General features: G+C 44.3%; 2 protein-coding genes across 8 annotated transcripts in view; one reads left to right on the forward strand and one right to left on the reverse strand.

Annotated features, from left to right (window-relative positions):
- Positions 1–27616, forward strand: part of JMJD4 (jumonji domain containing 4) — a 28817-nt gene that overhangs the window by 1059 nt on the left and 142 nt on the right. For 3 of the 7 annotated variants that reach the window (XM_077808472.1, XM_077808473.1, XM_077808474.1), the window contains exons 2-7: positions 367–1060; positions 2166–2331; positions 4564–4689; positions 8673–8940; positions 10786–10932; positions 11622–13118. In XM_077808472.1, coding sequence (XP_077664598.1) covers positions 796–1060; positions 2166–2331; positions 4564–4689; positions 8673–8940; positions 10786–10932; positions 11622–11933 — 1284 coding nt within the window. In that variant the 5' untranslated portion in view covers positions 367–795 and the 3' untranslated portion in view covers positions 11934–13118. Of the gene's footprint in view, positions 1–315; positions 1061–2165; positions 2332–4563; positions 4690–8672; positions 8941–10785; positions 10933–11621; positions 13119–21507; positions 21625–27616 lie in introns of those variants that run through there. The other 4 variants (XR_013344981.1, XM_077808475.1, XR_013344979.1 and 1 more) reach the window with 4 other exon arrangements.
- Positions 17917–27616, reverse strand: part of ALS2CL (ALS2 C-terminal like) — a 36890-nt gene continuing 27190 nt past the window's right edge. The window contains exons 18-25 of the mRNA XM_077808470.1: positions 26650–26807; positions 24582–24650; positions 23807–23980; positions 23100–23142; positions 21967–22028; positions 21403–21552; positions 18685–18781; positions 17917–18079 (exon numbers count right to left, since the gene is read on the reverse strand). Of these exons, the coding sequence (XP_077664596.1) occupies positions 18005–18079; positions 18685–18781; positions 21403–21552; positions 21967–22028; positions 23100–23142; positions 23807–23980; positions 24582–24650; positions 26650–26807 (828 nt within the window). The 3' untranslated portion in view covers positions 17917–18004. The remainder of the gene's footprint in view (positions 18080–18684; positions 18782–21402; positions 21553–21966; positions 22029–23099; positions 23143–23806; positions 23981–24581; positions 24651–26649; positions 26808–27616) is intronic.

The raw sequence follows: 27616 nt of genomic DNA on the forward strand, positions 1-27616 counted from the left end.
AGTTTAGGGATATGGGGAGGTCCCTTCTCTGCCCCATCATCTGCCTCATTTCCCCCAGGCATCGCTGCTATCGTGCCCTGTTACCTCTCAACTCCCTCATTATTTTTTAATGATTGGGAGCTATCTGTGTGTCCGCAGCAGGCAGAACGGTGCAGGGAGTATCGAATAAATGCAGGAGCCCAGCTGGATTCCTGCAGGGTCTATCTAACCTTATAAAACTGCTCTGCATAGTGTCTTCTTTACAGTCTGATAATCTTAGAATTGGACGCATTTTATTTTTTTGCTTGCACAAGAAGCTTCTCTTTGTATTCACAGATTTGGGGCGAGAACCCCACTGAAATGAACATGTCTGCTGTTTATTTCTAGAAACGGGCAAGTGGCCGTTCTCTTCTGCGACCCATTGAGAATGCCAAGCAAAAGCATGGGAATAATTTAATATGAACGTGTAACTAGACTATCTACCATTGACATGAAAGATCTACAGGGAATATAGGCTTTGGTTACTGTGGTTTGTTTGTAATGTAGCCATTCGATCAAGGTGGCCATAAACATTGAAGAGCATTGAAGGATATTTCTAGCCCTTTATGGTGAAACACAAATGGGAAGAACAAGGCTTTTCCTGCAAGATTTTATCTATATTTTGGAACTGGACATTTTTTTACTTGTGAGTTAATTTTCATAGATTTGAAAGATCCACTCAGATTAATGTACTGTGCAGCTGTTTATTTTAGCCTAACTAAATATTTTCTGATCAGCACCTTCTCAACTAAGTACCAGGAAAGTTATATAGTCTGAATGGACAGAGCAGCGTTTGCCTGTTCCACTGTGTTCTTTCATGATTACAGCAGCGCATCTCATGGTGCAGTCTGCTTGCCCCAGGGACATGTTGACTATATTGAAAAAGTAGAATCGTTCAGTTACTCCGATTTTTTCAGGGACTATCTGATTCCCAACCACCCATGTGTTTTCTCAGCTAAATTCACTGAGGGCTGGGGCAGCAGGAGGAATTGGGTGACTCGGGATGGGAAGCCTAACTTTGATTATCTACTGCAGCATTTTGGTAAGTGATTAAGCTTTTAATATGTAATTTAATATGAATGATAAAAGTCAAAGAGTTTTTAATAACGGCCTCTGGCCAATGACAAATATCCTCTGAGCCTAAAAGGATCAGTCTCTCAGTTAATACATTAATTTATAAGAATATATAAAAATGGTCCATTTAGCCCAGTATCCCATCTTCTGAGAATGGCCAGTGCCAGATGCTTCAGAGAGAATGAACAGAACAAGACCGTTATCGAGTGGTCCATCCCCTGTCATCCAGTCCTTGCTTCTGGAAGTCAGAGGTTTAGGGACATCCAGAGTATGGGGCTGCATCACTGACTATCTTGGCTAACAGCCAGTGATGGACCTATACTCCATGAATTTATCTAATTTGTTTTTGAGTCCAGTTATACTGTTGGCTTTCACAGCATCACCTGGGAATGAGTTCCACAGGTTGGCTGTGTTATGTAAAGAAGTACTCCCTTATGTTTGTTTTAAACTTGCTGCCTATTAATTTCATTGGATGACCCCTAGTTCTTGTGTCATGTGAAGGGGTAAATAACACTTCCTTATTCACAATTTTCTACCCTCGTTTGTATTTTTTCCCCTTTGCCCTACTCCAAGCTTTAATTTAGTCTAAAAATAAATTTGAACTCATTTAGGGCCTTATCATGCAAATTTACGCTCCTTAACTTCATACATGTGAATAATCCCAGGCGCATGCTCAAGTGTTTGTAGGATCTATATTGGGTGGATGGGGGAGGAACAGGCTTTGGCTATTCTGGAAATCTAAGTCTCTCTTTATGCTGTGAGAGATTCGGAGTTTTGGCTGCAGCCCGTGTCCCGTTCCCAACGCACTTTGCTGTGATTCCGTTTGCAGTGGTACCATTGCTGCATGCCTCATTCCGTTGACACGTCCATAAATCATGCTATGAATAACGCTGATCTAAGGTTTCGTGGAGGTATCCGGAAAGTGAGAAGACCATGTCTTCATAAATGTTTGTACAGCACCTAGCACACTGGGGCCCATATACTAGATGCTAACGTAATATAAATATGGAAGGATTACAGTTTTGGTGCCAGTTATTCTGCTCCCCAACTGGCTCAAAACGTTTATATTTCAGGGAAGGCTGTAGTACCTGTTGCCAACTGCGATGTCAAGGAATACAATTCTAATCCAAAGGAACAGATCCCTCTCAAGGAGTACATAAGTTATTGGAAAGAATACATTAAAAAAAACTACCATTCACCCCGGGGGTGCCTCTACCTCAAAGACTGGCACTTGTACAGGTAAGAGAGCACTTTGGAATCCTCAGCATGCCGTGATACAGCGGTGAACTGCTGCTAAACCATGACACTGATCTTTTGTTAGCTGATGGTTTGACTGAAGGCAGCTATCCACTGAAATACTTTTCTTACACTGTACTGATTTAAACATGCCACACACCAAAGAGTTCTTAAACATTTGCATAGTGTTGGCTCTTGCTTTGGCCTTTGGCTAGTAAGGTAAAAACCTTATCATTTTTAATTGTGTTTAATGCAATAAGCACTCTTTCCTTTTTTTAAATCAAAGTAAATCATGAGGACTTTTTGCTCTTCATTTAATCTTCCCCTTCCATCTGCTCTGTTCCTGTCTCCCCATGCACAAGTTTCCCTGCTCCTTCTCTGTCCCTGTTCATGCTGCCTGGATGCATCCTCCCCTTCTTGTCCTGCCTAGTCGTCTAGTACTCCTCTCCCTCTGCTCTTGTGTCCCGTCTTCCTTGAATGGCTGCTGCTCGTGGCTGGCAGCTCTGCTGCTGATTTGAGTTTGCTACGAGTGAGTTCTGATTCTTCATTTGCGTGGCTGTGACTTCTCACAGAGGCATCTAGGCAGGGCCCTCTTTGCATATGTCTGTTTATACAGACATCTGGATATTACTTTGCCATGGAGTGCCTGGATGCCTGTAGAAGCAGCTGGAAATGGGGCGGCATCATAACATCGGCCACAGACCACACTGGGAGAACCACTGCCAAACACCATTGAAAGCTTACGATCCAGCTTTGGCTTTTTTGAATCTGTTAACCAAGTGGGACAACTGACTAGTCGTGCAGATGTCTTACTGGAACAGACGTGTTAATACTAAGAGGAATTTAATTAAATCTCACAACTCTCCTGTGAGGTAGGAAAACACAGTTGCCCCCATTTGCAGCGCCCAGGGCTAGATTCACAAGGGGGACTTAAGCATAACTGCCCATATAGATTCCTATGTCCAAAATGTAGATGCTGTTGGCATTCACAAAATCACTGCTGAGCTGTCACCTAACCCTGTAGTCCATAGGCACCTAGGGTTCCCGAGGTCCCACCCTACTCAGCATTTCCTACTGGCTATGTCATAAATATAAAGGGAAGGGTAACCACCTTTAAATCCCTCCTGGCCAGAGGAAAAACCCTTTCGCTTGTAAAGGGTTAAGAAGCTAAAGATAACCTCGCTGGCACCTGACCACAATGACCAATGAGGAGACAAGATACTTTCAAAGCTCTGGGGGGCGGGGACAAAGGGTTCTCTCTCTCCGTGTGTTGCTTTTGCCGGGACCAGAGCAGGAATGCAGGTCAGAACTCCTGTAAAGGGTCAATAAGCAATCTAGTTAGATATGCGTTAGATTCTGTTTTGTTTAAATGGCTGATAAAATAAGCTGTGCTGAATGGAATGTATATTCCTGGTTTTTTGTCTTTTTGTAACTTAAGGTTTTGCCGAGAGGGATTCTCTATGTTTTGAATCTGATTACCCTGTAAGGTATTTACCATCCTGATTTTACAGAGGTGATCCTTTTACTTCTATTAAAATTCTTCTTTTAAGAACCTGATTGCTTTTTCATTGTTCTTAAGATCCAAGGGTTTGGGTCTGTGTTCACCTGTACAAATTGGTGAGGATTTTTATCAAGCCTTCCCCAGGAAAGGGGGTGTAGGGCTTGGGGGGATTTTGGGGGGAAAGACTTTTCCAAGTGGGCTCTCTCCCTGTTATATATTTGTTAGACGCTTGGTGGCGGCAGCAATAAAGTCCGGGGTCAAAAGGAAAAATAGTTTGTACCTTGGGGAAGTTTTAACCTAAGCTGGTAAAAATAAGCTTAGGGGGTTTTCATGCAGGTCCCCACATCTATACCCTAGAGTTCAGAGTGGGGAAGGAACCTTGACAGACTAGCTAATGTGGCTCCCTGCTCAGCATGCTGACTTTGAGAATCCCCTTGTTTGTATGCCTGACTCTTCCCAGGCGTTGTATAGGGCTCCTGGGAACCTGATGCAGGGTTGTGAATTCCACCTGGCAGCAGGCTGCCTAAAAGTCAGGTGTGTTGCAAAGCCTTGTGAATCTAGCTCTAGGAGGGTTATGTTGCTTGTAGCAGATGACATAGCAAGGCAGTAATGGTCTCAATGAGACACTGCTCGTCACCTGACCAGTATCTGCTTCTGAGCTTTGGGAAACTGAGATGATGAATGAATGTTTCTTTTCCCTGAAACCCTTTTTTGCAATACTTTGTCTTTTTAAGGGCTTTCCCAGAGCAAGATGTTTATACAACCCCCATCTATTTCACTTCTGACTGGCTGAATGAATACTGGGATGCCATAGGCCTGGATGATTATCGATTTGTCTACATGGGACCTAAGGGTTCGTGGTAAAGTAACTTTGATTTTTTTTAAATGTCGATGCACCGTTTTAAACAATTATTAGCATTGCAGTAGTACTCCGAGCTGTCAATCAGGACCAGGTCCCTATTGTGCCGGGTGCCACACAAGTATAACATAAGGCAGCTCTTTTCCCCCAAGGAACATGCAGTCTAAATAGGGACAACATGTGACCGACAGGTATAGATCTCAACAGGGTTTGTGAGAGAGAGAAGGAACACTAAGGCTGCATGTATTGGCTAAGTGTACAGTAAATGTGGTGAGATAACATTGCTTGATGGCACTGTTCTGCCCAACATCTCTTGCAATGACTCTAGCCATAAAACCCACGGAGTGAGCTGGGAAAGGGGAGCAGCCTGTCCAATACAGGTCCCCATCCTGCAACCTTAATAGGAAGAATCTGGGGAAATTTGCCTGCGTGTGGGCTGCAGAATCTGACCTAAAGGTTGCAACCAAGGCTAGTAAGGGATACACGGAGGTTAGAACTAGTCACTCGCATTAGGTTCTCTGGCTCAGTGTATCCAGGGAGATGAAAACAGGAGAGAGAACTTGGGGGTATCACTTAGATTCTAACTCTTTGTATAGCACCTAGCACAAGGGGGTGCTGTTCCATGACTGGGGGTTCTAGGCACTACAGTAATACAAATAATTAATAATCATTGAACTCAGTTGTTCAATGACAGCATAGTATATAAGCATCCCTGGAGCTCCTTTATTTAGAGCAGTGGTTCTCAAACTTTTGTATTAGTGACCCCTTTCGCGTAGCAAGTCTCTGAGCGTGACCCTGCCCTTATAAATTAAAAACACATTTTTTCATATTTAACACTATTATAAATGCTGAAGGTGAAGCGGGGTTTGGGGTGGAGGCTGACAGTTTGAGAACCCCCGATTTAGAGTACGGTACTGAAGGAAAAGGAGGACTTGTGGCACCTTAGAGACTAACCAATTTATTTGAGCATAAGCTTTCGTGAGCTACAGCTCACTTCATCGGATGCGTACTGTGGAAAGTACAGAAGATCTTTTTATACACACAAACCATGAAAAAAATGGGTGTTTACCACTACAAAAGGTTTTCTCTCCCCCCACCCCACTCTCCTGTTGGTAATAGCTTATCTAAAGTGATCACTCTCCTTACAATGTGTATGATAATCAAGGTGGGCCATTTCCAGCACAAATCCAGGGTTTAACAAGAACGTCTTGGGGGGAAGGGCGGGGGGGTTGTAGGAAAAAACAAGGGGAAATAGGTTACCTTGCATAATGACTTAGCCACTCCCAGTCTCTATTCAAGCCTAAGTTAATTGTATCCAATTTGCAAATGAATTCCAATTCAACAGTTTCTCGCTGGAGTCTGCTTTTGAAGTTTTTCTGTTGTAATATCACAACTTTCATGTCTGTAATCGTGTGATCAGAGAGATTGAAGTGTTCTCCGACTGGTTTATGAATGTTGTAATTCTTGACATCTGATTTGTGTCCATTTATTCTTTTACGTAGAGACTGTCCAGTTTGACCAATGTCCATGGCAGAGGGGCATTGCTGGCACATATCACATTGGTGGATGTGCAGGTGAACGAGCCTCTGATAGTGTGGCTGATGTTATAAGGCCCTGTGGTGATGTCCGCTGAATAGATATGTGGGCACAGTTGGCAACGGGCTTTGTTGCAACGATAGGTTCCTGGGTTAGTGGTTCTGTTGTGTGGTGTGTGGTTGCTGGTGAGTATTTGCTTCAGGTTGGGGGGCTGTCTGTAGGCAAGGACTGGCCTGTCTCCCAAGATTTGTGAGAGTGTTGGGTCATCCTTCAGGATAGGTTGTAGATCCTTAATAATGTGTTGGAGGGGTTTTAGTTGGGGGCTGAAGGTGACGGCTAGTGGCGTTCTGTTATTTTCTTTGTTAGGCCTGTCCTGTAGTAGGTGACTTCTGGGAACTCTTCTGGCTCTATCAATCTGTTTCTTCACTTCCGCAGGTGGGTATTGTAGTTGTAAGAATGCTTGATAGAGATCTTGTAGGTGTTTGTCTCTGTCTGAGGGGTTGGAGCAAATGCGGTTGTATTGCAGAGCTTGGCTGTAGACAATGGATCGTGTGGTGTGGTCAGGGTGAAAGCTGGAGGCATGTAGGTAGGAATAGCGGTCAGTAGGTTTCTGGTGTAGGGTGATGTTTATGTGACCATTGTTTATTAGCACTGTAGTGTCCAGGAAGTGGATCTCTTGTGTGGACTGGACCAGGCTGAGGTTGATGGTGGGATGGAAATTGTTGAAATCATGGTGGAATTCCTCAAGGGCTTCTTTTCCATGGGTCCAGATGATGAAGATGTCATCAATGTAGCGCTAGTAGAGTAGGGGCGTTAGGGGACGAGAGCTGAGGAAGCGTTGTTCTAAGTCAGTCGTAAAAATGTTGGCATACTGTGGGGCCATGCGGGTACCCACAGCAGTGCCGCTGATTTGAAGGTATACATTGTCCCCAAATGTAAAATAGTTATGGGTAAGGACAAAGTCACAAAGTTCAGCCACCAGGTTGGCTGTGACATTATCGGGGATAGTGTTCTTGATGGCTCGTAGTCCATCTTTGTGTGGAATGTTGGCGTAGAGGGCTTCTACATCCATAGTGGCCAGGATGGTGTTATCAGGAAGATCACCGGTGGATTGTAGTTTCCTCAGTAAGTCAGTGGTGTCTCGAAGGTAGCTGGTAGTGTAGGGCCTGAGAAGGGAGTCTACATAGCCAGACAATCCTGCTGTCAGGGTGCCAATGCCTGAGATGATGGGGCGCCCAGAATTTCCAGGTTTATGGATCTTGGGTGGTAGATAGAATATCTCAGGTCGAGGTTCCAGGGGTGTGTCTGTGCGGATTTGATCTTGTGCTTTTTCAGGGAGTTTCTTGAGCAAATGCTGTAGTTTCTTTTGGTAACTCTCAGTGAGATCTGAGGGTAATGGCTTGTAGAAAGTGGTGTTGGAGAGCTGCCGAGCAGCCTCTTGTTCATATTCTGACCTATTCATGATGACGACAGCACCTCCTGTGTCAGCCTTTTTGATTATGATGTCAGAGTTGTTTCTGAGGCTGTGGATGGCATTGTGTTCTGCACAGCTGAGGTTGTGGGGCAAGTGATGCTGCTTTTCCACAATTTCAGCCCGTGCACGTCGGCGGAATCACTTTATGTAGAAGTCCAGTCTGCTGTCTCAACCTTCAGGAGGAGTCCACCTAGAATCCTTCTTTTTGTAGTGTTGGTAGGGAGGTCTCTGTGGATTAGTATGTTGTTCAGAGGTGTGTTGGAAATATTCCTTTAGTCGGAGACGTCGAAAATAAGATTCTAGGTCATCACAGAACTGTATCATGTTCGTGGGGGTGGAGGGGCAGAAGGAGAGGCCCCGAGATAGGACAGCTGCTTCTGCTGGGCTAAGAGTATAATTGGATAGGTTAACTGAAGGAATTCTTCAAACCTGCAGTGCCAGCTGCAGCCTCACGAGGGTGCTGACTAGTTAAGTGAGCACTTCTCAGCTGGAAATCACTATGACCCAGAACCACAAAGTTTTTTAGGCTCCTAACTTCCATGGAAATCAGTGGAAGTCTAAATACATTTGTGGGTCTGGGCTTGAGTCTAAAGTGTTGCCATTCGTTGGCGATAAACCAGCCCTTTCAGTCTTAGCTTCAGCCCAAACTGCAGAATCTGCTGCCTTTGAAGTGTGAGGTTCAAATTGAAACCTAATATTTCAACACCAAAAAGTGGAGCGAGAGGGTGTTGCTGACCCCCCTGCCCCCAGTTTATTAATAGGGTGCCTTCTTGCTCCTTAACACATGACAATTGAAAATAGTCTGACAGGGCCACATTCCCGCTTCAGCTATGCCTGCACAGCTCAGATTGATTTATGTGGAAATATCCAAAGCCAGAATATGCCCATAGTCTTAACTTTACTTGATTTGTGCTTGTTTGCATTGTATTTGCCTTTTGCATCACACGTGCTTAAACTTTTGACTTGACCCACAGGACTCCTTTTCACGCTGACGTCTTCCGCTCCTACAGCTGGTCTGCCAATATCTGCGGGAAAAAAAAATGGCTGCTCTATCCCCCCAGGCAGGAGGAGTACCTTAGAGATCGCCATGGTAACTTGCCCTTCGATGTCACCGCGCCTGGTCTTCAGGACAGCAGCATTTACCCACGCTATGCCCAAAGCTGCCCCCCTGTTGAAATCATCCAGGAAGCAGGGGAGGTAGTCTTCATCCCTAGTGGCTGGTACCATCAGGTGTACAACCTGGTAAGACAATTGACAACTTAGGTTTATATCCGTTAACTTCCTGAAAACCATCTGAAGAGTTGCCCTAACTAGCCAAAGCCACCTCTTTGGAAGTGACAATTGCATTCCATGGGAAATACACGCTCAGAACAGCAGTGTATGACCCCAAGTGTTACAGGGTTAGCCTTATACCCGAAACAGCCAGTCTGCGGAAAAGTGACTTGTGTAACACTAACAGCAAGGGATTCTAACTTAAACAGACCAATTTCTAGATGTAGCCACAAGATCATCAATATACTTACACACTAGAAGCAAGAGGAAGACCAAGGACGGGGTGGGCCCATTACTGAATGAGGAGGGAAAGACCACAGAAAATGCAGCAATGGCCAAAGTGTTTAAATGCCATTTTTGTTTCAGTTTTCACCAAAAGAATTAGCAGTGGTCAGATGACTAACACATTTCTGTGATTCATTAGCAAATCAAAAGGTTTTGAGTAAGCAGTAAAATTCTTCTGAGTCTTTAGCTAATTCTAAAGGAAGAAAGAAACCAGTTTACGCTTTATCACTGAGTTCCCATACTGTCCTGTCACGGGTTGGATTTCTCAGCCTGGTTGCTGCTGGGAAGAAACTCCGAAGTTGGACCCAGGAGGCCTAGTTTGGGTTTTGCAAAATCTTGGCCTTTGGATTTTGCAAACTCAAGGCATATGGGGTATTTTAGATCCCTCTTCTGTTTAATCCACATCACCAAAACTTCAGCAGTTCTCCTGAAAATGTGATTCTGGTTTTGGCCCATCTTTAGAAATTATAGCTTTTGCTGAGGCAAAACCTGCAAAATATAAGGCGTGATGAGGGAAAGCCAGGCTAAATGTTTGGTGGCAGCAGAGAGAGACAAAGGCCTGGATCCTCACAGGTATTGATTTCAATGGAAGTTAGGAGCTTAAATATCTTTGAGGATCGGGATCAAAGTTCATAAGAACAAGCTTAGATAGGGCTTTAAGAAACCAAGACCCCAGTCATTCACTCAGATCCCTTGTGCCCTTGAGGATCCACTTGCAGGAGAGAGGCCCTGGAGGATAGTTTTGAATGGGATCCTGACATAAATTGGGAGGGGTTTTGGGTTTTTTTTTTGATAGTGGGGGAAAGTAACAGTGTATCTGTGCGATGTTTGGTTTTAAATGCATTTCATAGCTGGAGGCTTGGGTGCACATCAAAATCTATAGGCAGATGCCTTTGGGGTTAGAGTTAGTTCAATCACCTCTGTGCTATAGGCACTGTTTGTTTGTTTTATCTTGCTCAGTGCAAACATAAAATGTCCCAAATGATCAGTCTCTGCGGTAACTATATTGAAGTAACAGCAGGGAGTAACCCTGTCCCATTTTTATACATAGCAAAAGATGCTTCTTACCACTTGATCATTTAGAACACTAAGCAAAATAGATAATTCTCATCTATTTCCTGCATTGGATGGGAAAGGAGTGGATGACATGGGGGATCTCAGACATCCGACTCACACTGTCACATACAGTGTGTCCTTCAATATCAACACTACAGCTAATTAAAGCCTCTACATTAAAAGTGTGGGTCACAGTACGGCACAGTACTGGCTGTAGATGTGGGCACAATTGCCAAATGGCAGTGAGAAGGACTGAGGATGGGGGAAGCTTAGGAAGCAGGGTTTGATTAGCAAGGGAGTTAAAAAGAGGTAGACATTGAAGATAGTTGAGGCCCAGAGAGGCCTTTCCATTCATTGAGGATGAGAGATTAACTCTTGTTGGCACCAACTTTGTGGAAATCAGTAATGAGGTCAGAGACCTCACCCCACAGGCCCTCACATTAATAACCAATTAGACTCTGTGGTTTCTTCCAGGAGGATACCATTTCCATCAACCACAACTGGGTGAATGGCTGCAACGTGGCTATCATGTGGAGCTTCCTGCAGGATGAATTAGCAGCCGTCCAACGGGAAATCAGCGAATGGAGAGACACTATGGAGGACTGGCACCTACAGTGCCAGGTATGACACCCAGTCAGTTCAGTGATGTGAGCCCTACTTTTCTTAGACTATTGTAGCCCCTATACATAGTGCATTTCAACGATACTGAACACCAAACTGATCTGTATTGAGAGGTCATGCTTTGTTCCAAGCTGGGAAACAAACTGTCCAGTTTGTTAGATGATAGATTATCCCTTAAGTCTCTCACTATCTCATTGATGCAACACTCAGTGTATATGCTACTGCTTGTACTTATTTGCTGCTTCAGGCAGGTGTAGAATGTGACTGAAGAAAGTTTGGTTTGTTAATCTGCACTCATTAATTCAATTTTTACACCTTTCAATTACTGCTAGGTTTGCTTTGTTTCATAGGAGATGCTGCGTATAGTATTTCCCTGCATGAGATCTCTCTCTAGTGGAAATAGTAAACTCCTGTCTTATTGAGCTGGGGAAACTCCAGCCAGTAGAACTGGTCAGATAAAAGTTTACTGGAAACTCTGGGGATACTGGGAAGTGTTTTGTTGGGACCAGTGAGATTTCCTGTCAATTAATGTATTTTACTGTAATTAGGCATCAGAAAATCACAAACAGGAGTCACACACTGAAAAGAGTTTAACTATTTAGTGTCTTGATAAGGCAGCTGCCTTTAGCTATCTTACTAGTGTAGTTAATATGGAGTCAAGGTTTAATGTGTTTGTTTTTCTCCCTTAGGTAATCATGAAATCTTGCACAGGCATAAACTATAAGGAGTTCTACAACTTCCTTAAGGTAATTGCAGAGAACAGGATTTCTGTCTTAAACCATGTTCTAGATGAAGAAGCTTCAGCAAAGAACCCTCACAGAGTTGCCACCTCTGCTCTGGGCATGCTCCATGCGGTGTTTGATTTAAAAAGGACTGTGCAAGTGTTAACATCCTTAAATGCTAATGAGGATTTCAAGAAACTGAACCCTAAATCACTGACCCCACCTCCAGAGGCATTCCTGCACCACTTGAAAGCAGCAATAGACACAGCACTGTTATAGTTCTATATTTATTCAAGTATTTGCACCTCTTGCAACCTAGCTGCATGTAGACAACTCATGAGAAGTCTTCATATTTTCCCCCCGTTAGAGTTTAAGCACAATGAGCCTTAATGTAGATAGGGAGGACGTGGATACAGAATCAAGAGAAAAAGCATGTTAGGAAACTGACTACACGACATTAAATTTCCCATTTATATTGAAACCACGGTAAAAAGGGAAGAAGTCTCCAGCAGAGTCAGAGATTAGATTCATGCCATGTAGTAGAATGCAAGCAGCTAAACTGACCATAGCAGGAAGAAGTTATGGTCCTGAAAATCAGCCATGTAGGAAATTCAGCCATTGGAGTTGTCTAAAACCAAAAGGATGAACTTTTGAGATGTATCCTCTCAATTCTGCACACCAAAGCATCTATATTTCAACAAGTTCACCTCTCTGTACTGAGATCACCTAGAGACTGAACAAGAAGAGTTTTAGAAAGGCAAAAACATAGAAGTCCGTATGTAGACTGACTATGTGTTAATGAAAGGAAGTGTATTAACACTCTAAGGGCAGGTCTTCACTACTCGCCGGATCAGCGGGTAGCGATCGATCTATCGGGGGTCAATTTATCACGTCTCATCTAGACACGATAAATCGATTCCCCGAATGCACTGCCCCTCGACTCCGGAACTCCAGCTTGCGAGAGGCGGAAGCAGAGTTGACGGGGGAGCGGCAGCGGTCGACTTGCCGCCAGCCTCACGGCCAGGTAAGTCGACCTAAGATACTCCAACTTCAGGTACGCTATTCGCGTAGCTGAAGTTGCGTATCTTAGGTTGAACCCCCCCCACCCCCCTCACTGTAGACCAGGGCTAAGAGCAGTGCTGTGTGGTTACGTAGCACAACCTATGAACTTAAGGGTAATTAATACACCTTGAAAATGATTGTAAGGGAAGTGGCCTCACAAGCATTTTTAGTTAAACTATAAAAAACACTCCCATTGCTGTTAGGGGGTTGCAGTAAGTCTCATTCTCAACAGGGGTGTGAAAAGTTTAATTCTAGCCAGTAGTGCTTCCATTAAGATTCTAGTTGAAGGTTTTCAAGCACGGAGCTGGAACTTAATCAGTCGTTGACCTATGAGGTGACCAGTATGGGTGACTACTTAAAGTTGCTGTTTTTAATATTGCACATTAAAATATTTAAAAATGTCAGGGCAGATCTCATTCTTACAAAGGTTAAACTACTACTCTTCTGAATTAGTATGTTAAACATGTCTTGCCTGTGCTATTTAGTAATAGATGTTCTGGACTGGCACCGGGAAACTATACTATCTTCCATGCAGAGCTCTGAAACCTGGGGAAGGATCTGACTTTTCTTTCTTGGCTATGAACAATGACTGGAAATTGCACAGGCTCAAGAAGGGGCTCTGGGAGCCTCTCTTTGGACTGGAAAGTTGCCACTTTTGAGCAACTGTGAAACTAGAACAATTCACGGCTGGCACTGAACAAGGTTTCCTTTGTCAGACAGCCAAGGGCAACTGTTTCTGCCTTCCATCCCTCCTTCTGTGGGCTGAGGGTTCAGTGGGCCTGAATGGGATCTCTGTTACAGTGGTGGAATTCCATTGGCTTCAGAGAAGTCATGCCTGATTTACACTAGCCTGAGAGCCAATTTTGGTCCATTAGGCACCCAATCCTGCAACATACCAATTACTACCATAGCTACCCAGCATTTCCAGCTCCCAGTGAGTGCAGTGGGAGCTGAGCATCCACTACCTCCATGCTCCAAGGCATACAGTTGTCAAGTACCTTGGAAAGTAATGCTTCATCATGAGTACTGATCCTTGCTCCTACCGTCTTTACCTTTGGCTACGTTGTTCTGTTCTGTAGAAGTTCTTATACCGCACTCACAGTAGTATGCAATAAGCAACATGACGAAACCCAGCTAGATTCATTTGCTATGGCTTAGGTGTGTGTTTACAATGTGGAGTTTCTTTACCATGCTTGTGGGGATTAAGCATTCCAGGGAAGACTGTTCACAATAGGACTTGTCAGCTAAGCACACAGGGTTGTTCTAACCACCAAAACCACAAATTCACTGAGATTTCTGCTCGGCTACTGTGATGTTTTCTCGGCATGGCCAGGCTCGTGAGTCATCTTGTTAGCCTCAAAGGAAGCTCTGTTGGTGCTTTATTGGGTGTTAGTGGTGTGACACCACCAGTTCGTGAGGCATGCAAACAATGTCAAGGCTTATGCCAGCCCTCAGTTTGCTTTGCAGCTTAATAGGTTCAGCCCAGTCCCCCTGAAGCATGCCCTGTCACCAGCTGCTCACAGAAATACCAGATTTGCTGCACCCAAGGAGCCAGCCTGTACACTAACTTGTTTGATTGAACTGAGGATCAGCTGTATAAACACACCAGTACTGAGCTGTTTACAGTGCAAACACATTTATCAAAGGTGCTGAGTTGACGGTAAGGATAATGGAAACAGAAAGGTTACTAAACTAAATCAACACATGCTTTCTAGAGACTAAACACACTAACCATCTGCTGAAACGCAGTTGCTTCTTGCCTTCTTGCAATGTCTTTAACCCAGAAATATAATTGCACTTTCTGATGTGCAGGATAAAGAGGTGTGTGTGTCTTTCCCCTTATGTTCCCCAATGCCAGTTTGTTCCCATAGTCAAGATGGCACCCTATGGTTTATTTCCTGATGTGCTGACTTCACCGCTTCCTGTTGACTTTTATATGCAAACAAGGCTTCTATTGTTTGGGCTCACAATGCTTAGTTCACCTGTTTGCCACAGTTCACATGGCAATATATGTCCTTTGCTGCCAGAAACCTGTCAATCCTGCCTTGATTCAAACTTTTAGGAACATAGTTGCAGTATCTCATGCATGGTATTTGTACATATATTTCACAATCGCATTAATGACAAGTGTGATGCTGGCTTTTATTGGAAACTTCTCATGACATTCTTTATGGCTAACTACCATGAAAGCAGTGTCTAGGTGTGGTGAGTTTGTCAGGCCTGTTAGGGAGTTGCTATTACAGCATAGCGAACCTGGTGGTATTGAGGTGTTCTTAGGATCACAGTCTCCCATCCAGCAGAGAGATTCTGCAATTGACAGCATGATGGGTGAAACACAGCTGAAGCAACTCCATGTCTGAAGTCACAGTAGCTTTGCAGGAGTAAGATTTGTTAAGCCAGTAGCTACAGGTTGATAACTTTAGTTTGACAGTGTCAGTTACACACCAACTGCCAGGTTTTTAAGTTGATGCATGCTGGAGCACTTAAGATGCAAGCTCATCTTTTGTGAGAATATTCTGTGCACACAATGGCCAACGTACATATACCTCAAGAAGCTTCCTTCCATTGGCGCTGACCTATGTTGCACCTGATACTCTTGATGCGGAGTGTAAATACCTCCTCTACAATATTTACAAAGTCAATCTGAAGTGTACTTATGTTATTTGAGTTATTAAATACTACACTGTTTCCTCCCATGTTGTCAATGGTACCGTATCTTTAGGGTAGAGATGCACAGTGTTGCTGTTCACACTCCTTGCAAACTTGTGCACTCCTTCTAGCATGTAAAAGGAGAACCCAGTACTTCAAATGGTCAGTTAGAGAGGGCTGAAAATCTCAACTGAACCCTTCATCAGAAAATCCAATTTCATTCAAATGGCTACTGGAACTTGTCACTTTCAACAAAATTTGACGTGAAAGAATCAAAGTGAATCATTTCGGTAAGGTCAGAATGTTTTGACAGCCAATAAGTGATATTTCAGCATTGTCAATGATTTAATGGTCCCCTATCTAAATATTTTCAGCATTTTTCTTCTGCTGGAACCTGACCTTGTTCCAATTCAGTGTGAAGATTTTAAATGTCAGAATTTCCTGCAGGTTGGAAGTTGTGGTTTCCAACCTGCGCTAGTCCTGTTCACAGCAGACTGACATAGCCAGCGGCGCTCAGGGTCTATTATTAGATGACAGGGAAACTCTGTCCCCATTTGTTGTGAATGTGGTGCCCACGCAATATAATGAGTAGGGGGATTTTTCTTATGAATATGCCCCATTTCTCTAGTGTGAGCTAAACGGCGACCACTCAAATTCACCTCTATTTGTATCTTCCTGGAGGGATACAGAGGAAAATGAAGGCAAGGCAGTCTGGTGGTTAGAGCACAGGACCCAGGGGAACTGGCTCCAATTGTCACTGGCTCACTGTGACCGGTGACAATCTCTTTTGTACCCATGTTTCTCCAGCTTTAAACATGTGGCTAATACTTACCATGTTGCATAAAGTATTGACATCTTGGGAGGGATCAAATTAGCCTTTCTACTGCCTTATATTGATTACACTGGTACTGAGTTGGATCAATTTTCTCCTTATCTATTAATTATGGAGAGGTGGTGATGATGGCTGCAAGGAAGACTCTTTTAAAGCTGCCCTCTAGAAACCTTTAATCTGCAAACAGAGTCCCTCCATACTTTTGCTCCAACATGAGAATGAAGGCAGAGGATTGATTGGTTTTCCAAAATAGATAATTTGATTCTGATCAGAAAAAAAACAAACAAAAACAGCAGCCGTATTGAAACAGAACACAGAAGGGCCGAGAAATCCTTTAAATAATTTTGGGAGGCTTTCCTTTCAAAAAGGTAACAGGTTTATTTAAATACAAAGTTACTGTAAAAAACACAGCCCCAAATCAATATATTAACAATTAAATCCAGTGTACTCTTTAAAACATACTTGTGATAATTAGGTGCAGTCTATAGTTTTATGTAGTTACAATCAGACCATCCCACATCTTAAAAAAAAAATCAAGTTAAAACCCACCGTTTAATTATTCTAAAATATATAGCTTTTGTTCTCCTATGCATCCTAAATTCATATTTAGTGTATTTCAATTTGAGTGCAACATTTAGATTCAGTTTGCCTTTTTAATAAAAAAAATCACCACTGAAATAATGGGATCAGATTCTGTCCTATTTACACCCCATTGAGTCAGTAGGGTAACATGTCAGCACCCAAAGACATCATTTTAAGTAGATCACGGCTTTTCTGCAGGACCACACTTGTTTTTTAAATTGCCTTGCAGCATTTCAGAGGTCTTTCACTGCAGGGCAGTTCTCGTTCCCCTTGTGCCACGTACGCCAGGTGAACTGAGTGGCCCCTATCTGCAACAAGGTATGGAAGCTTACAGAGTAACGTCCCTGAGATTAAAGGACTCAGCAGGGTATAAAAATATTGATCATTTACAGTTGGACTATAAAAATCAAGTTAGACAATAGCAGCTTTAAAATGCGACAGTGATGGCGCAGAGGGGATTTGGCTTGTCTAGCAAGGACAATGGGGCAAGATCCTTCACTCCACTATACAACACATATCTTCACTTCTCTGGGAAGAGGATACTGGGGGTGAAGAGAAAAGGATCGCCTATCTCTGTGCAGCTGATTCCATCAGACAGGACCACGCAGGCAAAGCAGATCAGTTACATTTTGGTTTTAAGGGTTTTTTTTTTTTTTTTTTTTTTTAATAACCCTGGATATTTTGGCCTGGCAAAACAAATGCAAACCACAAAACAGGAGGAAGTAAAATGAGGTCATGGAGCAGAGGCAGACATGTAAAATGCAGAAAACCAGGATTAATCTGTAGGGTGAGAAGTTTTTGGCAAAGGCCACAAAATGGTTTCTTCTGAAAAATGGAAGGCCAGGGGTTTGCACAGAACACTAGCTGAAACTGAAGATTTAAGGTCAATATCCAATGGTGTGGATTATAGTTGGACTGTAATTTTATGGATGGTATAATATAAACTAGATTTTGTGTTATTCACGTCAGGCAGAGCAGTGCAGGGCCAAGTTTCATCAAGGGCAAAAGATGTTAGAGGTTGAAGGATCTTGCTCCTTGTAGATTGCAAGCATCACCGCAAGTCTAGACGCTAGCAGGTTTGTACTTGAAAAGAGCCTGGGTCTAGAACAAACATTCGTCCCACTGGAAAGTGAACTAGAACAGCAGTGACTCAATTCCCTTTTCACCTCCTAACAGTGTGCGGTCATCCGAGCGCATGAACAAGATGTCCTCTGGATTGTGAAGGTCAAGGATCACGAGACACATGCCAGTTCTCCCTTTGATGCAGCCTCATACCCTTTTGAATGTGCTCATAACACGACTGGAGAAGAAAGAGCAGAATCAGTAAGGGGAAGTGTGTGTGTGTTCATTTGATAGAGATCTTTTGGACAAAATTATGGTCTTATGAGTGTACATTGAGGCCAGAACATCTCTGTAAAGCAAAAAGACTAGAACTGGAAGCTACAAAGAAGCCCATTAAACATGTTCACTCTGGAGCTGGTCAACAGAGCAAAGAGGGAAAATTGTTTAACTACCAACATCTACATACCAAATTAACATACAGATGATGGTCCACCAACGCTCCTCCTGCTGCAATAATAGCCAACTACTCCTATGATCTATCCAACGAACCCTGAAGGCTGATCTGTCAATGCTCCAGGAGCAGACCTCCCCCACAGGATTCCTGCCAGTGCATGAGGAAGTTCTTTCAGACCCCAGTTTTGAGGGGGGACGGGGACCCAATTAAGCCCCAGGCATGTGGGCAGGAACCACCTTAATCTGATAAGATAGCTGCCAGTCCGCTATCCACAGTAAAGCTACTCCCACAATTTTGGTCGACAGGGCCATTTACTTAATAGTTTCTTACTATTTAAGCAAACCTTGCCTGCTGCAATCTAACTTCATTGTTACAAACCTCTTTCTTACCTCCAGTGCTGTTAACAGGAAGTCATACATCCCTCCTTCATTGGTAGGGTCCATCAAATCTCTGATCAGATGTATCTCAGCTCCTAGATGCTGTATTCTAGAGAACAAAAATAGTGGCCATCCTTCAAATGGATCCTCAGACATGAATACCTGGGATTTAGCATGCACCTTCCCTGCAGGGCGGTGATGATCCAATAATCAGGATCTGGTGCGAGAACTGGGATAAGAACCCAGTTCTAATTCACAGAACCAATTTCCTCTGACCTGGAGCTAGTGGAGTCTGATTTTTTGAGGCGCAAAGCACCTGATCTTTTGAATGTTCAGAACCTAGGAAAATTAAAGCCCTTAACTTCTGTGCCTAAGTTTCCCCATCTGCACTTGGGGGACAATGCTCATCGTATTCATTTCAGGTGGGGGCAGCCTTATAAAATGTATGATTCTGTTTTTTCCATCTCTAGGTCTCAGGACCAGAATCTGAGATTCCCAAAGCTTCTTGCTTTTGCTTGTGTGATACACAGCAAAATAGGGACCTGGAGTGTAACCAGGAAGCACAGAGGTGTGCAAGGAGTGGAGAGAGAGTTCACTTGCAAACCTTACAGAAAAGTGCAGCTCCATTCTTACTGAATTGGAACTGGTTCATTCAGCACGAATGAAGACAATGTAGGCAATAAGTGTCTCTTTACAGAAGACTAGTAATTTAAGACCTATTTCTATACCGGTAAAGCTTAATTTCTAGGCATTTCAGTGACACCTTCCAGAGACTCAGAATCCCTCACAGCCATGAATTAGACCACAATACCCTAGTAACGTGGGAAGTAGATCCATTTTACAGATTGGAACGGAGTCCCACAAAGAGTTGGACTGCCCGAAGTCACACAGGAACTCAACTCAGTTCTCCTCATCCCTAGTCTGGTGCCATTAACTACAGCAGTCTTCTTTGGGCTCTTTCGTATCAGTGACTGCGGCTACTGAAGGCATAGGCTGTGAGGGTGAGCAGAGGCCTCTGTTTCCATCTCTGGTGCAGTACAGGTTTTCAGTGGCATATGTTAGGGGGCTTATTCCTTCACCTGCTTACTTCCCTGGTCCTTCTCGCATGAAGAAAGAGCAACAATACCCAAAGTCCAAAGGTGCAAACAATTCAATGTTTACTGGGGTGAACTTCCAACAAGCATGATTCCAGTTTCCTTCCTTAATGTATCCCCCTTCCCAGCTCTGACACCACAGAGCCTTACCCGTTCCCTGTTCCCATTCCCCCCCTTAGCAAAACATGATTCCAATCCCCCACCCCCATTCCCTGTTCCCATTCCCCCCCACACACTTCCTGATTGACTGCAGACTGTATAGTAAAACTTGAGTTCTGCTTACCATAACCAATCATTTTATTGAAATTTAACTAACCAATCCTAACATATTGTAACATGATTATGTAACCAATTATATCCCATCACCTTAATTAGTTTACACCCAGCAAAATTAATTATACAGCAGACAGAAACAATCCCAGAACCAGACAGAGATTATACAGACAAACAATAGGGAAATGGGGACTACAACGATAGAACAACACAGAAATGAGGATTTCACATCCCAGCTATGGATAAGTGAGTTCTTGCCAGACAGGATGCTATCCAACTAAGTTTCCTTTTACATTTTCTAGGCACTTCCCTTTCTCTGGAGGTGATAGGAATACAATCCTGTCCTGATAATGCCAAACAGCCCAATAGCACCTGATTTCAATGCGACTAGTTTGGAATGTGAGGAGGTGACCGTTTGCTTCCCAGCTTATGGCTGCCTCTGCTGCTTAGCCAAAGGCCTTAGCCTAAGCACAGGGCCTCAGACTGTCACAGTGAGAAAAGGCCCTTACACCAGCAGACAGTGATTTTGATTCTTTCTTTTATACCTCTAGAACTAGCTAAGTGATAAGAATACACCTAAATTCTTAGAGTATAGGCCTTTACAGACAGGCCTGAATATCTATATCCTAACAGCATACAGAGACACTTCATAATTACAGTTGGTCAAAGTCTTTCATTTGTCAAAGTTTTCCACCCACAATTGAATTTTTCTGTTTGGAAATACTGCCAGTGCCTCATGGGAGTTGTAGTTCACATGTTTCATGCTCCCATTCTCCTCTATAGGTCGGGCTCCTTGATCAGACTACATCTGCCATGATGCACCATGGTGTTCCCTCTTGAAGAGGCAGGTTGTTCAGCCAGGAAGCCCAGCCCATTGAGAATAGGGACATGAGGTAACTGAACTACAACTCCCATGAGGCACTGCATCTTCAAATCTAAGTTTCAAGGTTTTGGCCAAAATACTTCATTTTCCATGGGAAAATTTTGAGTTTTTTTTCCCAGTGTAAAAACAGACTTCACAAAATACTCCATTTAATCAAAACCCCAAATTTCCCATTAAAACAGTTTCAGCCAGCCCTAGTCCTCATGGAGCATATGTCACGCCGACAGACCCTGGTCATCAGCAGGCGAGATCGAACCGTGACTTCTGTAGCTTAGTGCATGAGCCTCTACGGCCTGAGCTAAAAGCCAACTGGCTGTTAGCTAAGGCTGTAGAACAGACTCATTTTATCTCTCTCTTTAAGTGGTCTTGGTGCTGCTACATGGGACAGAACACCACACCCAGAAGGTGTGTGGGTTACACATTGGCAAGAGATATTCTGCTTTATATTAGCAGTGATAAACATGAAGCTCTCTCTCTTACCTGGCCCGTGATACAACATACATCAACAGAGGCAAGAGGTCATCCATTGGGAGTTTATAATCCCTCTCCACTACTCGTGACACAGTGCTCTCTATCTCCTCATAGGTCTTCTGAAGGATCTCCAGCTTTTCCCGGGGGTCCACAGTAGTGCTGCCAAAAAACAGACACACTGAGAAAGAAGCCCAGTGCTACCCAGCTAAGAGGCGAGAAGTGGCATTATTGAGACACCTCAGAGCAGCATAAGAGCATCTGAGTCTTTTGAATGGATAAGGCCAGTTGCCTTAATTAAGACATGACTTACAAGGGCTGTCAATCCTCAAGCTTCATGATATAAAGGGATCACCAGGATGAAGTCAGGAAGGTATCTCCCCACTGTGGCATTACACGAATAGAGCTTATGTCTTTTCAAGCTCTCAGCATTAGTCACTCGCCCCGAGTCTATGCTAATACTTTTCAGGCAGGCTCTCCCCTAGGGCTAGCGTAGACTGAGAACTCAGGTATCTTAACCAACATGTCATCCAACCCTGCTTAGTCATGAGTAAGAAATCACAGAAGGCCACTTACATCAACTTTTGCAGACATTCCGTAGCAGAAAGGAAGCACTTGTCTTTGACAAGAGAACGTCTCTGAAAGATAGAGAAGGGTTTGCATTAGTACGCACGTAGTTGTAGCCATGTCGGTCCCAGGATACTAGCAACACAAGGTGGAGGGAGGTAATATTTTTTGTTGGATCAGCGTCTGTTGGTGAGAGAGACAAGCTTTCGAGCCACATAGAGCTATCTGTGCGTTTTGTCTGTGCTGGTACAGTCATTTGGGAAGCTTAGGAGGTCTTTGAAATCCCATGATTCAGTAAAGCACATATTACAGAATAATTTCTATAGATTGCTGCTGATGCAGTCCTCTGGGAGGAAAGGCAATCTATTCACTAATGAAATGCAGCCATCCATGGAGCAGACATTGCAACATGACCTGAACCTAGCAGGACCTGACCCTGTGCGCGCTGACCAGGGTGCTGCGGGGTGAGAGGCACAGTGACTTGTCAGCATGCGCACAGGACCAGATGGCAACGAATGGCAGGAGTGGGTTAGGGTTAGGGCCACCAGCCTGACCCCACAGGCAGAAGGCAGCAGGAGAATGACTGTGGGCACAGGGAGCCCCCACCAAGCGAAGCCCCAAGGATGAAGCGGTCGCACTAACAGGTTTAGGTCATGTTGGTTCTGAAGACAACTCTCAGGTCAGCTGTGCTTGGCTCAGGTTTGGAGCCAGGCTGGATTTTAAAATTTGGACCGAGCAAACCTTTAGAGTGGAATGCAGATATTTAGCATCTTGCAGCAACCCTGTGCAACCATTTAGGACAGGAAGGAAATTAGTACTTAGCACCGGGGTCTCTATGAACTGTCATAATACAGATAAACTCCTGCAAGTGTGGAAATGCCTTCTACTTATAAGATAGACGTTTTATTGATAATACTGGAAGTCTATTGTCCATATCTTTTCTGTATCCTGCATCTATTGTGTCCAATGCTCTGGTGTCCATGATCTGCTACTGATGTGTTATTTGAAGCATATCTAAATACAAAGGCCCAGGTCTTCACCTGGTATAATTCGGCACGGCCCCATTAGTTTAACCACTTTCACCGTAGTTGCTGGAGCTACCCCAGTTTACTCTGAGGATCTATCCCAGCACTGCTACTTACCTGATTGGTTGTTAGGGTGAGATCTTTGAGGGGCCACAGGTGTCTGAAATGAGATGGGAGACAGGGCAGTTATGACGTGCAGATCTATTCTCTACCCCATCCCCATGTTAGAGTCTAAATTCTCACTCACCCATTCGCCCTGACCAAGAGCAAGGGTTTGTGGAATCACCACCATGGACAGAGACTTATGCGTTCTGATTCTCCACTCTAGCACTGGCCTGGAACCAGTAACGGTTAGATTAACTGAACCGAAAGGAATGACCCCACTTTAAGAACCAGTCGTAACAGAGTGGAGAATCAGGCTTATGCCACAGCATGTTGCTCCTTTCAATTCTGAATTGCCATTCTCAATAATGCTGTGGGACCCTTCTAACTTCAAGTAAACCATTCACGTGGTAAAGCAACTGGGAAGACACTTGCTCAAAAGAGACATCCAGAAAGGAAGGGAACAAGATGAGCATGAGAAATTAAAGCCCTGGCCCGTTAAGAGTACCGCTGACCTGTAGGAAAGCACTATATGTTACAGGAACCCCATCAAGGAACTGACATTGCTGCTCAGGAAGAGTTTAAGCACTAGGACTAATAATGGGTCCTGGAACCGTAGGGTCCATTGGCGAGTTCTTGCTTCCCATCCCCATCAGAACTCTTCCCTGCAGAGACTGTTCTCCCAGCTGTTTGGGAGATTCGTTCAGTGCGGTGTTACTCACTTCTGTACGTCCAGGAACTCTAGCAGCTTAATGTCAGGAAATAAACTCAGGTCTACAATCCCTTGGCAGTAGAGGTCATCTTCCTTCTCATGATAGAGCATGTACAGCATGAAGAGCTCCGGATAGAAACAGGGCAGGATCAGAGGCAGAATCACTCTGTATGCATTCAGGTCACTGAGTTAGAGAGGAAACCAAAGATGAGCCCGACTGATTGTTGGTATCAGTCTGTTAAAGGTTGCGTCCACACAAGGCACAAGTTAAGGCTCAATATATAACACCTTAAAGATGTGTCCATCTTTCTCCCCGCTCCCATCTTCCTAGAGTCCAGTGCTGCGACTGGAGAATTTTGTGACCAACATAGGTTAGAACATTTGTAGTCGTTAAGATCAGAGTAATCAGATCTCAGACTGCAGGACACTGTCTACAGAGGTCAGGAAGGAATCGTTCATCCCTTTTGCCCCACATAAAGCAACGCTCAGCCAGGTGACTCATTTAGTTGAGGTTTTATTTCCTCTGACGTTTCAGAGAGGCTTCTCTTTCAGTGGTTTCTGAGCTCACATCCAACATGAGAGCCAACACGGTGTCCAGTCCCTAAGGTGGGAACGAGTGAAAATTTGTTAGAACAGTTTCCCACCGAAGTGTGGTTGCCCCAGCTATTTGGAATTATTCCCACAACCAAAGGCTGGGATATAGGATGGCCTCCGTGCCCGATGTTTCTTTGGACGAGGTAAAACGGACACGGATTTAAAACCAAGTGACCCTTAACCCCAGCCACCTTTTCCCTCTGTCTTCCGTCTCTGCGAGCGCTTGGCCTTTCTGCTCCAGTGCCAGATGCAGTAAACCCCTGAAAGGCAAGAAGATGATTTAGTGTCTCCCTTTCAAGGGCAACTCAGTCATTTACTAATTAGCATAGTCAGATCCTCTCCCCTGCCCCCACAAATTTGGCAGCTGTAACAGTAACGGTACAGGGGAGGCAAACAGCTTACTTAGTGCATTCAAAAGGAGTGGATACTTTGTTGAAGATGGAATGACTTGTTCTGCAGAATTATTTTAGCTCTCTGGACTGGGGGCAGCCATACTTCCCCTGCTGGGAAGGGGTTTAATATTTGAAGATACTCTGTAGGCTTAAGTGTCAGCTAACAGATGAATGTAATACATTGCTAGAATGAGTTTGCATATCACCAGCATCCATAAGGAATCCAGCTGGGAAAGGATTAAATCTCTAGAAGAGAACATAATGTAAGAACAGCCATACTGGGTCAGACCAAAGGTCCATCTAGCCCAGTATCCTGTCCTCTGACGGCGGCCAGTGCCAGGTGCTTCCGAGGGGACAGACAGAACAGAGCAACCATTGAGTGATCCATCCCCTGTCATCCACTCCCAGCTTCTGGCAAACAGAAGCTAGGACACTCAGAGCATGGTGTATCCCTGCCCATCTTGACTAATAGCCAGTGATGGACCTATCCTCCCTGAACTTATCTAGTTTTTTGAGCCCACAATACTTTTGGCCTTCACATTGTCCCCTGGCAAAAAGTTGCACAAGTTGACTGTGCCTTGTGTGAAGTAGTGCCTTACATTTGTTTTCAGCCTGCTGCCTATTAATTTCATTGGGTGACCTCTACCTCTTGTTAGGAGAAGGAGTAAACAACATTTCCCTTATTCACTTTCTCCACACCCATCAAGATTTTATAGACCTCTGTCATAATCCCCTTAGTAGCCCATTTCCGAGCTCAAAAGTCCCAGTCTTATTAATCTCTCCTCGTATGGAAGCTGTTCCATACCCCCTAACCATGTTAGTTGCCCTTCCCCATACCTTTTCCAATTCCACTTTAATGTTTTTCCAAGGCACTTTAATGCTGTCCCTAGACAGCATATGGGCTCAAGGAATAAAATGCCCAAAAGCTTCTTGTTCTGGACAATTCCTCAGTTCACCTGTGAGCCTAATGGGTCAACTGCAAAATAGACAGATTTAAAGTGCAGCTCTACTCTGAAAGGCAACTAAAAATGGCATCATGGGACTCCTGTCAATAATTTCTAAGCCAAATCTGTTCCATTTACAATTGGAGGGTTTTTGAGAGGCCAGCCCTGGACACAGCCAGCCAAGCTGGGTTCTTCCTCCTCACCTATCACCAGTAAGAAAGGTTCTGAAGATGAAGTTAGGCCATGCAGCCATTTTCTGTTCAGTGGGTCCACACAGCCCTAACAGACTGGCTGTTAGTAAGCCAGCCTGCTGATGCCCAAGGAGGAACAGAATCCAACCCATTCTGCAAGTTGGGTTGGCTCTGCCAATTGTAGAGGAGTAAAAGACAAAACTGCTTTTCTGAAGGCATTAGGGTGAAAAGATACACCCTTGAATACACAAAACAGATCAGTTGATTAAGACAGAGCTATTTTTTCCCCATAGCCATTTTTCACAATAGTACTTCCTTCAACTATAGTTCATGAGACTTCGTGGGGGCAGATTACCTCACATCTGCCCATTATGGCATTTCTCACCCCTTCCTCTGAAGTATCTGTTGCTGGTCACTGCCAGAGATAAGAAATTATCTAGAAGGACCATGCATCTGATCCAGGCTGGCAAGTCCTATGTTGCTAAGACTGTATATGGAGTAAAAGGGAGTAAGTTTACCTAGGTACTACAGTGATGAGGGTCATATGCATGAACACCTAAAGAGACACACATCTGAAGGAAGTTTTCTGATGGAAAGCAACCGGATTGCACGGAAGTACTAGATGCACTAATCCAGGGCCTAGCCCCCCAAGGAATGAATTAAATTGCCTACCTAACAAGTGTTCCTCACTAGCATACGATTGCATGGAAGCCAATTACACACTGGACTTACCGGTAAAACTCCCATATTTTCTTGGCATAGTACTTGACCTCCTCTTGGGCCATGTTCAGTAGGTGCTTGTTTGCCCCGATCCCAGAGTATGTAGCCTGAAAAGCGAACGTCAGGGCCTTCAGCAGTTTTCCTAGTGGGTGCAGGGAAGACTTAAAAGCCTGCAAGACAGTGGAGGAAAGTTCTGCATTTGTTAAGGGATGGATTGCAAGGGTGAGTCCTCCCTTCAGACTGGCAGGAGAGGGCCATCAAAACCAAGGCGTTGATTAGCCAGTGAGACAGTTCAGTCTAGGAAAGATGAGCTGATGGCCTTGGTCCATATCCGGGCAAATCCCAAAGGGATGTAGCCTCCTTAAGGATGGAGAGCCACCCAGCTCAATCTCTAGCTAGGGCCTTAAGGTGGCCTGGCAGCACTGTTTCCTCTAAGCTGTGTGCGTGCACACAGATCCCAAACCTCGTGCACACAGCGAAACACCTCACGCACAAAAATTTGCACAGAAGCACAAAGATTTGCACAGAAGAAATTTTTTGCACACACGGCCTGTCAAAAATTAGAGGGAACATTGCCTGGCAGGATACTGTTTAGGTCCATATCCTATTGGAAAACGCTGCTATTCTCTTGACCCAATCCTGCTCGCACTGAAGGACAGCAATGGGTGCCTCTAGGCACCATGGCGCTACAAATAGCATTTTGCCATTGACCTTCCGTGGGAAGCAAAGTCAGGCTCTCTCAGCAGAGGTCAAGGGATGGCGGAGACTGAACTGCCCATTGGGGCTGGTCCTTCCAACACTACAGTAGACTTGTACTGCCAGAACCTGTGCTGAGAGACTAGACATGAAGCTTTCTTCTCCAAGGCAGTCCAGCTAACCCTTTTCTTCACCAGCACTAAAGCTCGCATAGCGCTCAGAAGAGAAAACTCCGGGTGTTACTGGCTGCGGATTGGATAGAGTTCCTGGTTCTCCCAAGTCA

This window comes from Eretmochelys imbricata, chromosome 2 (genome assembly GCF_965152235.1).
Source record: "Eretmochelys imbricata isolate rEreImb1 chromosome 2, rEreImb1.hap1, whole genome shotgun sequence".
In the NCBI taxonomy this organism is placed as follows: Eukaryota; Metazoa; Chordata; order Testudines; family Cheloniidae; genus Eretmochelys; species Eretmochelys imbricata.